Source organism: Colossoma macropomum, unplaced genomic scaffold, assembly GCF_904425465.1.
Source record: "Colossoma macropomum unplaced genomic scaffold, Colossoma_macropomum, whole genome shotgun sequence".
Taxonomy (NCBI): Eukaryota; Metazoa; Chordata; class Actinopteri; order Characiformes; family Serrasalmidae; genus Colossoma; species Colossoma macropomum.
The window spans coordinates 17,866,667-17,882,153 of NW_023494790.1; the positions used below are offsets into that span (position 1 = coordinate 17,866,667).

The 15,487-nt window shown below is 38.0% G+C and overlaps 1 protein-coding gene across 1 annotated transcript in view; it reads right to left on the reverse strand.

Annotated features, from left to right (window-relative positions):
- Positions 1-5,308: 5,308 nt before the first annotated feature.
- epas1a (endothelial PAS domain protein 1a) overlaps positions 5,309-15,487 on the reverse strand; it is a 31,374-nt gene continuing 21,195 nt past the window's right edge. The window contains exons 8-16 of the mRNA XM_036572404.1: positions 13,785-13,932; positions 12,085-12,293; positions 11,070-11,236; positions 10,855-10,968; positions 9,696-10,072; positions 9,470-9,590; positions 9,267-9,381; positions 8,990-9,151; positions 5,309-8,009 (exon numbers count right to left, since the gene is read on the reverse strand). Of these exons, the coding sequence (XP_036428297.1) occupies positions 7,858-8,009; positions 8,990-9,151; positions 9,267-9,381; positions 9,470-9,590; positions 9,696-10,072; positions 10,855-10,968; positions 11,070-11,236; positions 12,085-12,293; positions 13,785-13,932 (1,565 nt within the window). The 3' untranslated portion in view covers positions 5,309-7,857. The remainder of the gene's footprint in view (positions 8,010-8,989; positions 9,152-9,266; positions 9,382-9,469; positions 9,591-9,695; positions 10,073-10,854; positions 10,969-11,069; positions 11,237-12,084; positions 12,294-13,784; positions 13,933-15,487) is intronic.

Genomic DNA, 15,487 nt, shown 5'->3' on the forward strand with positions numbered 1-15,487 from the left:
TGTTCATCTCAGCTGTTTTTTTACTTTGCTTTTAGTTAATTTGACTTATACAAAAAATGCTTGTACCAAATGTAACACATTTTTGTAGATTAAAGGACAACATATATTCCAATGACCTGTGAAAGATGAAATTTCATAAAAATCAACAGGTGTACATTAAAAAAAAAAAAAGAACAGTGGGAAGCGAAAGCAAGAGTGCAACCACATTAAACAATAAGAAGCTCCTTACAACAGCCATCAGCTTTACCAGCTTATCCACAATCACAATCTGAATCAAGTCTATCTGCCATTCATTAACATGCACTAGGAACTTGTCTCTGTGATTGTTCCAGAGATGCCACATTAAACACAATCCATAAATATCAATATTGCAATTTCAAGAACATACATTGAACACAGTTCAAATACAGCACATGCCTGGGAGTGACACACTGCAGAGAGCTTCATTGTTGCTGTCTGTCCCAGTCAGGAATTGCCAAAACAGTTCAAAAGCTGCCTGAGGACTAGCACTAATTCATTAGAATAAGAGCAGGCTTTAGCAGGTAGCTGTTTGTAGTGGTTACAGTCTTGTTGTTACTTGAAAGTCTCTGTTGTGTTTTCAAAAAACAGTCAATTGCAGTAATTCTTGACTGGGACTTTAAGGCAAAATGTTTGTGGATGATGAATACTCTAACCCAGGGGTGTCAAACTGGGGTCCTTCTAGGCCACAGCTCTGCAGAGATCAGCATTTTTCCACTTAGAACATGCAACTAATGAAGGGACTCTTTACACCCAAACGAGCAAATACAGCACAGCAAAGACCAGCAAATGTTTTCTCCAAATAGACAAATAGATGTATGAAGAAAAAAATATACTTGAGTGAAAAATTATTCTGATATGTACTGAGGCATGTAAAAATAATAAATAAATGTTTTTACATTAAAATAACTTTAACATAGCACACAAGCTCATCACACTCTACATAATCCAGACTAGTGAATCCATGTAGGTTTTAAGGGGAATTCCACCAGTTCAATATTTCTGCATAGTTCTACTACTGAGATGTAAACAAAGTCATTCAGAATGGTTTGGTGTGAAAACATTTATGGTAGAGAAACTTACAGACACTGTACAGTCTTGATGATAGAAACCAGGGGTCACAAAATCTACACCACAGCCATTTTATTTTCTATCCAAAACCACTGGAGAACCTACACATGTCCACTCTAAATGACTTTGCTTACAGCTTAACAATTTAATTATGCAAAAAAATGGAAAATATTGATGGAATTCTCTTTTTACTAAACTGTGTGTAGCATGGAGACTAATGGGTGAGATGAATTAGCATAGTTAGGATAGGATGAGAAAAGAAAAACAACTAAAAAGATAATTCTTGTTACAAGTTCTTTGAAGGTGTAAATGAAAATGAAAGGAGTAAAAAGTAGTTTTTTTCAGGAAATTGTTCAATTTATAACTCTGTTATTATGCATTGTTGCCATGTAATAATGATGGTAATGGCAGTAATTTTACCATTTCTATCATAGACTGTTTATAAATACTCAAGCATTGCTCTATAAAAATGTCATCCAATGCTTAAGAATGATTTATAAACTCTTTATATGGATGGTCCTCAAATAAAGTGTCATCAAAAATTCTAATACACTCCAAATGCATTCCCAAAAAAGTGTTCTTCAGATGACAAAGAACCTAAAGAACCTTTTAATGGCTGGGTACTAGAGCCACTTTTATAAGTGAGATGTGAGAGTGTGAAGACCGTAAGTTTAAAGAACCTCCATGTAATATAAAGGTGCTATACCACTTAAAGGTTTTACCTAGAGCCATGTTTCCAAGCCAAGAACCTTCTATTTTGTTTTTAAGATAATATCAGCATTAACAATGTATTGTAAAAATTATGTGCAGTAAAGAGTCACATACTGCTAGGCCATTTTGCAGCAGTCTTCTCCAGACATGACTGCTTCATTCAGCCTTGGAGTCTTCTGAATGAGATCGCTGTAGAGCTTTTAGAAAAATACAGCTTTCCATTTGACCCGAGTAAAGCACTGATTGGTATGATTTGTTGACACAGTCATTTTCATGTTCCCTTTAGCCATGGAAAATGGTGCTCTGCCACAGAGACCCTGTACATTAAAGGAGGCTCTTGAAAACGTCTGTGTGCTCCACTGAGAATAGGGCTGCTTGGCTGTGCTCCACAGCTTTCGTGAGAAAGAACAGCTCTGTTTACTGAGCTTAAAGTACCACCAATCAGAAACCAAGGCCAGTGCTAATACTCCTGATACTGAAAATTAACGCCCAATCAAAAATAAGCAAATTAAGAAAGATAATAACTGATGAGGAGTTGCTCGATGGTTTTCTAATCCATTTGCTTGTGTAACTTAAAGTTTAATCTAGTAGCATTTTTTGGGGATGTTTCTAAATGCGCAGTGGATTTACTTGGCTGCACAATTTGACTTCAAACTGGTGAGAAGCCGGACTGTAGTGTCAGATTATGATTTAGGTTATGAACTTTCTGTTGCTACAAAAGAACAATTGGTGGATATACACTAACTTTGTAATGGCAATACTGAACAAAATTGGCCACATTGCTTAGCCAAAATCATATTGTTGCAGTTTCCTCCATGCCCTTACTTTTCACATGATAAGATTTTGCATTGTGGAGAGTGATTTCCATTCCATTTCTTACTCTCATCTCATTCTCTATCTCTCTCTCTCACTCCCACCCTCCATATGAACCCTTATATAATCTTTCACAGTGAATACTGCCTTGTTCTCTCAGTTGTCTTCTTTTACATGAACAAATTGTCAAACCAACTTACTTTGCAAGCTACAATATATCTATTCCACATGCAATAATTAAATTCTATACTTCCTGTTCTACTTATTGCCAGACAGAAGAGTCTGTGACAGTGATACACAGGGTCTTAACCTCTATGACTGCAGTAGAGTGAAGTCTGGTTAACCCCTTAAAATCTCAGGCTTGTTACTTTCTAAAGCTTCTTATTTAGTCACTACATAGGCTACATGGAGTTACTTTTAGGTTATAGAAGTGTCTAGTAACACCTTGGACCTGCTGGTGGGTCCTGGCCATTTAAACGGGTTAATGTGTTATTGTTTAAGGGAGAGTTATGTTTGGCTGATTTGGTTATCGCTGCCTATGGTAGAGTAAGAGTTTGGCTGATTTGATTATAATTGCTTCGGGTAGAGTAAAAGTTGCCTGATTTGGCTACTAATAGTTAGAGAAGAGTTCATTGTTGTTGATTTGGTTATTATTATTGCTTAGTGTAGAGTAAGTGTATTATTGCTTAGGGCCAAGTAAGGTTTGGCTAATTTAGTTATTATTGGTTTGGGTAGAATAAGGTCTGGTTCATTTACCATTATCATTGCTTAGAGTAGAGTACACTTTTGTTGATTTGATTATGATTATTTTTGCTTAGGGCACAGTAAGGTTGGGTAGATTTGATTATCAATGCTTAGGGTACAGTAACATTGAACTGATTTGGCTATTATTTCTTTGGGTAGAGTAAGGTTTGGTTGATTTTGTTATGATTGCTCAGGGCAGAGTAAAGTTTGGCGGATTTGGTTCTAACTGTTTAGGGTTGAATAAGGTCTGGCAGACTGGTTATAGTCGTTTAGGGTTGAGTAAGGTTTGTCGGATTTGGTTATAATTGTTTAGGGTTGAGTAAGTTTGGTGGATTTGTTCATTATGGTTTAGGGTTGAGTAAGGTTTGGCAGATTTGGTTATAGTTGTTTAGGGTTGAGTAAGGTTTGGCAGATTTGGTTATAGTTGTTTAAGGTTGAGTAAGGTTTGGCAGATTTGGTTATAATGTTTTAGGGTTGAGCAAGGTTTGGCAGATTTGGTAATAATTGTTTAGGGTTAAATAAGTGGCAGATTTGGTTATAATTGTTTAAGATTGAAAAAGGTTTGGCAGGCTGATTATAATTGTTTAGGGTTGAGTAAGGTTTGTCGGGTTTGATTTTAATTGGTTAGGATTGAGTAAGGTTTGGTAGATTTAGTTATAGTTGTTTAGGGTTGAGTAAGGTTTGGCAGACTGGTTATAGTCATTTAGGATTGAGTAAGGTTTGGTGGATTTGGTTATAATTGTTCAGGGTTGAGTAAAGTCTGGCAGATCTGGTTATAATGGTTTAGGATGAGCAAGGTTTGGCAGATTTGGTTATAATTGTTCAGGGTAGTGTAAGGTTTGGCAGATTTAGTTATAATTGTTCAGGGTTGAGTAAGGTTTGGCAGATTTAGTTATAATGGTTTAGGGTTGAGTAAGGTTTGGCGGATTTGGTTATAATTGTTTAGGGTTGAGTAAAGTTTGGTGGATTTGGTTATAGTTGTTCAGGGATGAGTAAGGTTTGGCAGACTGGTTATAATTGTTTAGGGGTGAGTAAGGTTTGGTGGATTTAGTTATAGTTGTTTAGGGATGAGTAAGGTATGGCAGATTTGGTAATAATTGTTTAAGGTTGAATAAGGTTTGGCAGACCGATTATAATTGTTTAGGGTTGAGTAAGGTTTGACGGGTTTGACTATAATTGGCTAGGGTTGAGTAAGGTTTGGTAGATTTAGTTATAGTTGTTTAGGGTTAAGTAAGCTTTGGCGGATTTGGTAATAATTGTTTAGGGTTGAGTAAGTTTGGCAGATTTGGTAATAATTGTTTAAGGTTGAGTAAGGTTTGGCAGACCGATTATAATTGTTCAGGGTTGAGTAAGGCTTGGTTGATTTGGTTATGTATTACTGCTGCATAGCACTAAATCTCTGTTAGCTATGTTCATATATAAAACCATATACAATGGAGACCGGAAACCTAGAATGCTTGTCTGGCTTTCTAACCTATTCCATGTCCATGCAAAAAGAAAAAGTGTAATCAGATTAGTCAACATATTCAGAGCGTATCACCATCAATTCATAAATGAGGATCAAATGGACATCTCATTCCAGGCCACTTGATTTGTGCTTTCCTCTCCGCAGTGTTGAGTGCTGTATGCTTTCAACTGTCCTTCAGTTTTTATGATTATGTCCAACTTCCCTTCCATCAGTGAAAGCACTTAAAAATGAAATATTTTCATGTTTATTGTTAAATGCCTATTTTTCGTATGACCATTTGTATTTCTTGGCACTAATCGTTTGTTTGTAGTTACAGTTGCACTCTCTCGGGGGACACAGAGATCGGAATGTTCTTTTGATTAAAACGTCAGCTCCTCAACGGTTTCTTTTGGCATGCTTGAAAACTCCTGTTGGTTTTAGTCATTAATCATGGACATAATCAACGAAGGCACTGGTATTATAGTTCAAATAAGTAAGCAAATACTTTTTTTAATAATATACTTTAATAATCATTTGTACAATCTTATATCTGGTTCCCATACAAGTTCCAATAAACTACAGTAAGTCAACAATCCATATCTATATATGCATTAAACATTTGCAAAGAATCAGCAAATGTGAATATAAGGCTTTAAAAAGCTGATTAAGGCAGACACTTTCACAGGAAAAAATACCCTTATCATAGCATACTGCTGATCTTGTCAGTAAAAGTAAAAAAAAAAAAAACGTATTTTGACAGAATTAATATACATTTCTTTGCAGTCATAACAAAACCTTGTATATCTGAAACACATTTAACTTTACAGGAGATTCCAACAATGGAAAGGTTTGTGGTTGTGAGGTTTTGCACGTTTTGCAAAGCCTAACCAAAAAGGCTCGCAACTTTATGACAGAGTCACAAAGTTACATAAAGTCAGGCTCTACGCTGCTGACTAGTTCATTTTAAAAAGTCAACTGGGCTTGGATACATTATGTAGGCTATTGCCCTAGTTTCATTGCACTAGTTTCAGTCTATATGAGTCAAGTCATTGTAGGAAAACTCTTTGATCTCAAAGAAACCTTGAGTTCCTGCCATTTTTAGAAACACCCTGTAAAAAGTACTTTTATATAACATCACTTTTACATACAGACAACATTTAAAGGCAGTCAGGTTGTAGAATTAGTCAGTACAGTCATTAGATTATGTATGCCCTCCCCTCAAGAAAAAGAAAAAAAAAAACAACTAAAAGGTAGCTGTAGAAGCTGTTTTACTGGCATATTTTAAGTTAAATATTGGCTCCATCAACATTTTACACAGTCATTATGCATGTAAAGTTAAAAATAGCTTTCACATTCGAAGGGAGGATATATTTAGTGTTTTTTCTGTGTCTGTGGCCTGTGAGTGTGTGTGCTGAGAGCTGCATCAGTGGGCTGACTGAGCAGGTAGCGCTCTCATATCACTAGTCAAATGGCCATACAAGCAGTACAGCACAGCCCACATATAGGCCCTCATAGTCACTGGTAGCTAGCCATCTACAAGAGCTGATGAAAGTAGGAGCCATTTTGTAGTTACTTTCTTTATACTTGGCATTTACAGTGTGTATGTGCGTGTCTTCCACATGACAGTTGCAGTATGGGTACGAAGGGCTTTACGGATGATATAAAGAAAGAAATCTGAAAGTCAACAGAAATCTGAATTCAACTATAGCAATTAAAGGAAATGAATCCCAGAAACAAACACAGGATTACCTGAACAAATAAATACAGAACAAGTATGTTGGTTCATCTTTAAGCTGCATGAGTCCATTCAATGTAACACCACGTTAAATACAGTTTGAGTTATTTTCTTTTATGAATGATGTGCCTTGAATATTTCCAAACTGCTACATAGTGAAAATGGAATAGCTGAAAACTATTATTGTTACTTTATGCCACTGTTATGCGCATACTTATAAATCATCTTTCCTTTAAAAAGCACCTATAACATTAGATACAAATCATTTCACATACTCTCTAACGAAACATATAGGAGCTTCATAGTATCAGATGGATGCCATACACATTGGCACAAAATATAATACAATCAGTTAAACATTTCTCTTTAGACAATATTAAAAATGCCAAAGAATAAAAAGAAAGCTACAGATTCCACTCCGTGTCTACTGCTGGGTAGACGAAAGTACCAAGTTCACTGATGAACACCAAATACAAACACTGACCATGTTTATATGAGAAAACATAACTTTTGAGTTAACAGTTTTGCCATTACTGTGACAGCAAAACTACCTGGAGTCGGTTGGCGCAGGTTTAAGTATGGTTGTAGGTGAGAAGATGCAAGGAAATCACACCACTTTGGGGTCAAAAGTAATATTGCTTTCTCTCATATTTGGTCTACAGAAAACACGGAGTCTCTTTTATATGGGTCCATTAGATGCTCTTTTTAAATAAAGTGCTTCACTGGATGTGGAGGAAAGCTATGCGATGTACAGCATCGATGTCATGATAATTGATTGGGGAATGTAAGGAGAGATTGAGAAAGCATAGAGTATTGATAGATACAAACTGTCCAAATTAGGTTTATGGGAAAATGTGCTTTCACTATCTGACCTTACCACGTTTTGCTGATGCAATTCATTCAATCTCATTTGGAAAACTGCACCAGAAAAACAGCTGGTAAATCTGTCCATTTGTCAGTAAATCACCTTTGACAATTCACTCTCAGTACAGTATGACTGAACGTGAGCATAATATGCAACACAGAGAGACATCAGTAAAAGCCACACAGTAAGGTGTTTAGATACATTATCTAAACATCTAACGAACAAGTAACAACTCTTAGATAAAAACATAATACACATTTTATCTGTCTCATATGGAGACATGCATTGATGCCTGGAGGTTGAAGCTGTTGTCTCTGAGTTATGGGTTCTGTTCTGTAAAGATTCTGAAACTGTAGATAAATGTGTAATGCGAAAGGCAACCATTCAGAGAGTGGCATGCTGTATTTAGGCACAGAGGCTTTAGGCAGCATGGCTGGGTTACTGCAGTAGCCACTATGTGGCCTGGTCCAGAGCTTTGAGCAGGTCACTGCCCTGCAGCAGGTGAAGGTTTCCTTGCAGCGGAACGTTCACATCACAGTCGTACTGTGTCAGCTCCATCAGGCAGAAGGAATCAAAAGATGGAGCCAGGAGTCGACTCGTCATGCCTGAGAGCAACAACATGTAATACATGTGAATGAGAATAGCGCTTGAGTGGAATAAAACATATTCGGTCTCCTATAGCGCTATGTAAATAAACCTTGACTTTCTGCATGTAAATTTGTGGAAAATCTGGATGATCCAACAGAAGGACCACTTGTGGTTCCCTATAGAAGCTCTAATAACACTTTACTTGAACCTTGATGCCACATAACATTGACATAAACATGTCATGGCAGACGTTATGTACTGTCATGAGTTGACATAACAGATTTTGTTCAGTAATGTATCAGTATCATTACCATTACTGGTAACTGTCATGACAGATACCATCATACCTGATGTCTTGAGAGTTTGTCACATGCTGCCTCCTCTAGTTAACCACCATGACATCAAAGATTATGTTATCTGTCTTGACAATTACTGGTAATGGTACCATGATACTGTAATATTACTGCATCTGTCATGACACCTTTATGGCATGGTTATGGCAATAGTATATAGCAGAGTTTAGTGTTACTAAAGCTTTCAAGGGAAGAACCTTTTTGTAAAGTTATTTTTTTTTAGATCAGACTCTAATTTTAATAATTTTACCACTTATTTTTCCTATCTAAGCATTTCTCCAGTAAACAGTGTTATTTTTCCCATTATTTCAGTAAACAATGTAAGTATATCTATAATATTCCTTTGCACATTTTTAAAAATCAATAAAAAAATTGCAAACCATTTTTATTTACCTATATTTTATAGTCATATACAGATAACGTTATATGTAAATATCCTCTGTCATTCATGTTTAAACTTATATTCTTGCGCATGTGTCTTGTAAGAGTAAATTCTGTAAATTTTATCGCCTCTCCTAATTTATGTTTTTGCGATTGGTACAGTTTTGGTGCTGCTGCTGTAATTCTGCAATTTCCTTTGGGATCAATAAAGTTTTCATATATTTATCTATCTAAAAATGCATTTACATGTATGAGGGACTGACCTGTGAGTTTGGTAGAAGGCAGCATGCTGTACTGATTGTATTCAGGAGGACAGAAATGCTCAGTGAAAGGCTGTTTGTGCTCTGTACAGTTCTGCTGGTCTGGAGGAGGCTGACTGTGACTAAGCTGAGAACCCACACCTGTTTGTCTGGATGAAAAAGTGTCTGCAAGAAAGAAATTATGCAGCGTGAGAAGCAATGAAGACAGAAAGAGATAGAGACATAATTATCTATGAGACATAATTAATTATTTAGCAAAAGTAGGTAACCATTAAAATACCTTCAAGCACTCTGGGGTTAATCGGTGTTCTGACAGAAAAGGCACAATTATCATTGGTCACTGTCTTCATTCGCTTCCACATGTCTTCCATGGACTCACTGCGAGTAATCCCCTCCTGATTACAAACACACAGAAATTACTTCCAAAAACTTTCTAATACTTATGATTAGACAGACTGTATAGTGGATCTTCATGAACCTTACCTGAGAGACATGTGAGAAGGAGCATGAGGAACTGAACTGCCTTTTGCGTTTGAAGTTGGTGGCCAGTGGAATCTGACTAAGGTTTGCGTCATCACACGGCTGAGTAAAGTTCTTGAAAATTCTGTAGTAAAAACAAAACACCATTAGTGAGAGCACACTGATAATGTATATTAAAATAGTTCAATGCACTGAAGCTGAGCAAGTATTTGAGCGAACTGCTTGTTACCTTTGTTGTGGTTGTCCACAAGTCAGATTCTGTCCATTCATCTCAGAAGCTCCGTACTGTAATGGTGAGTCTGGGGGCCACTGCAGGTTCTGCCTGCCCCCTCTAGAGGAGAGTGGGATGCTGGCAGGTGACTGGTAGGGGGGCATGAGTTCTGTTTCTGAGTAGGAGCTGGGGCAGCTCTTGCTTTCAGAGGTGAAGGGGCCCAAGGGCTGGAAAAGGCTAGTGACGGAGCTAAAATTATGCTGGGGTGTGGTGTACAGACTTGGACCTGGTTCAGATAAAGGCTCCTCCTGAGTAATGGGATTCAGCTGGAAGTCCTCACCGTCCATGGGGATGTACGGTGCCAGTGTTTCCAGGTCCAGATCACTCAAGTCAAACTGTAAGAAAAAAAAAGACAGGTGTCAGTTTTGACATTCCTTCATTGTCTTAAAACAGAACTTTCCCCAGTTTACTTTAAATAAAAGTTTGATGTAGTAAACATTGTTGTAATTCCAAACTATTCCAGTCACTCCCCAATATGTACTATGCAAAGTAAACAGAAAATGTATTATTTATGTGATGTTATGAAAACCAACTCATTTACAAATATCCACCTATTCAATATACAGCAGTTTACTCCCCACCCATTCTTGTTGAAGTTATAAAGAGTTTTTCAGTCCAAACTGCTTTCTGAATGAACAGAGTATATAGGGTAGCCAATCAGAACAGATGTCATGAACATATGTCAGATTTACATATGTCAGTCTTAAAGGATCAGACAAAAACAGACCATTTAATTGTGAGGGATAAAGAGATTAACATGAATTATGACCATATTTGGTACGTAAATCAGATGTTATAAGTGACCTCTTCAGTTTCTTAAACTGTAGACTTGTTATTCCACTATTAATCAGCCCTCAGTAACTACGACGAATTAAGTACTATGAAAATCATATATGTATCATGTAGTTATAAGCGCCCTGTCCGGGTGTATACTGCCTTCCACCCTATGTCTGCTGGGATAGGCTCCAGCTCCCCCTGCGACCCAGAAGGATAAGCGGCTTAGAAGATATGTGTGAGTGTGTGTGTGTGTGTGTGTGTGTGTAGTTATAAGCATGAAGAATTAAATATAGACCTTTTAATATGGAAACTTGTGAGCTGTTAAATGTAATGTACTGACCTGGGTGTCGGTGGGACTCTTCAGCTCAGCGTCCTGGGCAAACAGCCTTTCTGTCAGCTCTACTTTCAGTTCATTATCCCCAGCGCCATAATAATCTCTTCCTGGACTGTTAGGCTGCAAAACACAAGTGCACAAGCCGGTTATAACAATACAAAATCTACAAATGTGTCATAGAGTTGTGCATTCAAATATGCAAAGAGGAAAAGTGAACATACTGTGGAGCAGCTGCTGCAGTTGCTCAGGCTAGGCGTGGAGCTGGACAGAGATTTGGCCAGGCCGCTGTCAGAGCTGGATGCTGGAGAATCAAGTTTCCACAGCTTACTGATGGCAGCCTGACTAGGGGACCTGTAGAAGATGGATGGCTCTTCAAACTGTGGCTTTCCTGTGAACGCACAATGAAGAGCATAAATATCAGACGAGGCCACTGATGTCTCTGTTAATTCCTAAATCTAATGATGCACTTCTTTATAGTGACCAAGACGATCAGACACACAGTTACATCTAGGATCTTCCGCACTACAGCATAAGCTATCACTATAATACCTGCTAATGTTAAAATCCCACTCTATATGATATACACTATGATTGTGTTGTGGAGTTGTAAGAGTGAGTATGAGAAGGGGAAATGCTGTTTGTTAAAAGTGACCCCAAACGCTCCCAAGGTTTGATCTAAAACAGACAAAAGAGCAATCATTAGTATGTTTCCATTGCATGCCAATGGTGAGAAACACATTGAGAAAACAGCTGAATTAGCATAACCATTACAACCCAACACCGACAGTACTCCACACTGATAGAAAACTCAATCATGCAAACCAGGAAAACAATAACAATGATTAAAAAACACCTGTTTATTAAAAAAAGAACAAATTTTTCAACAGTGATAAGTGCTACAACAGTGCCCATACCGAGTGAAATAAAGCCCATTTTGCTATAGAGCAGAGAGATGAAATGAATTTCTGTCCTCTAGATTTATTGTATAATGCGTACCCTGCTGCAAAGCCAAGCTACAACCAAGCTGCTGTACAAAGGCTGCTTATTGCAAAGCATAGGACCAGGGCACTGCATGTGCGCGTGTTGTGATTCCGAGGTAGAGATCTAGAGGAAGACTAAGAATATTAATAGAAGTTCATGCATGCAGGAGAGGGGTGGACATGCCATCGAAGGATGGGTTGGAGTACAGACTGAAGTTGTTGTGGGGATAGAAGTAATGACGGGTAGCATTCTGACCAAAGTCCAGGGCAATGATGGTGTCTCCTGGTGTGGGCGCAAGCTGGGCCAGTTCCTCAGGTTCCTCCTTGAACTTGGTAAAGAGCATGCTGGCTGGATCGGAGATTGTGCCAGTCTGGAAGAGTTCACTTGTGCTCAGCATGTCATGGGGCTTGAACAGTGCCTCTGTCTGATCCATGGAGAAGATAACAGACTTCTCTTCGATTTCACTGAAATATAGTAAAGACAGGGCCACATTCAAGGTGGTGCTGATCCAAGCAGGTATGCTTGTTATGAGTGAATTGTGCAGTGAATTGTGCAGTGAATTGTGGAGTGAATTACACTGTCCTACAAAGACAAAGAGTAGTAACTATGCCAAAAGTGAACAGATCTAAAGTTCCATCCAATTATGTTGTATGTATGAAAGGAAGTATGGGAATTATGGCACAAATATAACAGCACAATATTTTCATGATAAACAATATGTAGCACAATATTTTGTTTTTCTGAGGCTCATAAAGAAGTTGTAACAGACAAAATGGACCAGCAAAACAGTAGTACCACATTTAATAAAGCCTATGAAAAGCTGAGTACAGTGATTTTTTATTCAACATATGCAAAAATAAACTATTTAAGAAGCAACAGGAGAGAAAAAATAAATTAATACAATAGTATAATGGCATAAAGTGATGAAATCCCGATAAGCTATGATACATTACGGGGTGGGTACATCATGTCACAATGTGCTTTTTTGAGCTTATCATGGATATCATCAGTCCTTACGGAGCACTGCCCAAATACATGGTTCATTACGTATAGGGTATAATTAGTCTTGCTGAATTGGATTTAGTGCAGTCCATGTGAAATGTGAAAGGTTGTTTTTGTGGTTTTGAGAGTATATTTTAAAGGTTCTACATATGACATTTTAAACATTAATATAGGAGCAAACAACTATTTTCTATATAAAGATATAGTGGATAAACGGCATCTTGAGCAGATAATGGAGTCGCACCCCCGCCGTGTGTGTTGTAATCCGAGCTTCTGTTTTTTGGTTTTCATAGCTGGTCTGGCCACGTGTGCATGTTAGTCCCACAACTGTCCATAATGCAACTCCCGCACCACTTAAGGCGGAATGGTAAAATTCGAACAAGAAGCTGGTGAAAAAGAAGCTGACTTGAGCTTCATTGAGAATGAAGGGGGATAGGGAGGTTTCTTTGTTTCTGCTTGACAGGTGAGATACATTAACTTATTTTTGCTGTTTTACAGAACCAGTAGGTCAGTATTGTTTTGTCCAGTTTGCTAATGTTTGTGATAGCAACTGGTTTGCTTCATAGCAGCAATTTTAGTGACAGTCTGCTGACCCATAACCTAGCTACCTAGTTATATTACTTGTTGTACGGTTGTTTGCTCTAATGTTTTATCATGTCTTAAAGTATTGTGATTATACTGTATACTGTTGTCATATCGCCCACCCATATAATGCATTATCTCACATTGTGTGCGTTGTTGTTTACAGGCTTGCTAGAATGGGTCTATCCATCTCTGCCATGAGGAACTCAGAAAAGCATATTGTGATGTAATTTACCACAATAACAATAACATATCAACATACTGCCTCCCTCTATATGTAAATGATACAGATATTGACTGATATATGGGCACTTATATTGACTATTTGGGCAGTGAATGCTCTTTGTCTTTATAGGGTCCTAAAGGCTTACCTGAGGACATAGTTGATGCACACAATGCACTGTGGCTGGGAGTTGCGGCTGTTGTAGATAACCGTGCCCTGCGTCTCCACCCACACGTAACCCCCGTGCTTGGCCAACATCCGATACTGCCTGGTCACCGCCTGGCCCTTAGCACACACTGCACACAGAACAGTACTACTATTAACACTGTTGTCAATAACATTGCATGTGCAAATGAAGTGTATCAACACTGTGCTCTTTTAATGTAGATTTAAAGCATTTGATACAAGCTATTAATATTTCATTTTGTTATTTGCTCTGACAAAAAGGGATGTTTTTGTTTACAAATTCTCAGAGAACCTATTGTGCTGATGCATATGGTGAACAGATTAGTCACTTGGGATCTATTTAACACATAAAAGTGTTGCTAATCAATTCATTGTGAAACTGTCCCCTTTGTATCTGTCTTCACAGACAGTCACAAAGCATCATCATGCTGTTAATATCAAAACCCTAATAAAAAAATCCATAATATGCTTGAACAACATTACTCGCAGTTTGTGTGTCAACCGCATTCAAGAGCTGAGAAAGCAATCTGCTTTGGAGTGACTGACATGAGCTCTTCATAATGCTGTTCACTTCAAAGTCTTATTAGCAGACAATCCCCTGCTAATCAGTCAGCCTGACTTGGCTTAACAAACCTCAGAACACTGGCAGAGACTGAGCTATTAGTAATGCAGTCACAGGACCCAGATAGCAAGAGTCAGGCCATTTCCGTGACCCAGGCTCAGCTCATCCTGAAACAATGACAATGCATTCAGAGATCTGAGAATGCGCTAATAAAGCTTCAGGACTCAGGAGTAAAGAGTAAAGTTGCTAGGTTTTTGACAATTTGAGCTATTTCGGCTCTGTATGATCAAACTTAAGGTATCTGCTTTGCCAGGCCTGTAATGCATTTCAGGTCTGGCTTGCTTTGGGGTGCTTTCTGTCCTCAGTCTTGTCTTCTGTAAATGAAAGCAGTGAGCAGTTGGGTTCAGGCTGGGAGACTGACTTAGCCAGAATGTTCCACTATTTGGCCCTGAAAGGCTCCATAATTGCACATGTAGAACGTTCTTGGTTTGAGATATCTAAGGTGAAGCTGCTCAGTTGAGATGCTTCAGTACACTTTCAATCTATCCTCCTACTACAGTTAGGGGAAACATTATGAAAACAAGTGAGCCAGTCTCAAAGCCAGTCTCAATGACACTACCTCCATCATGTTTCATAGATGAGGATCATGAGCAGTTCTTTTTTTCTTTACTTTCCTTTCTTTATTACTCTTGCATATGTTAACCTTCATGTCATCTGACCATTAAAGCTCGTCACAGAACTCTACCATATTTTTATGTACGTTTTAAGAAACTGCAACTTGGCCTTTATGTTCACAAGGCTTACCAACGATTTGCAGCTTCTTATTAACCCTGTGACCCTATAGTGATTAATTCTTCTACATATGGTAGTTCTTGACCGATTTATGATTCGATATAGGAAAACTGAAAAGTTTTTCTTTATTACTGAAAGTATTCTTTGATCATATACTACTATCTGCTGAGATCCACCAGGACCTCAGTAATTTCACCAGTGAGTTCTTGCGTCTTAACAGTTCTGGCAGGTCTAATGTTTTGGATGTGCCTTTATTGATTTTTTTTCTGTATTGTAAGCCTTATAATGGCCTGCTTCACTTCTTTGGTCCA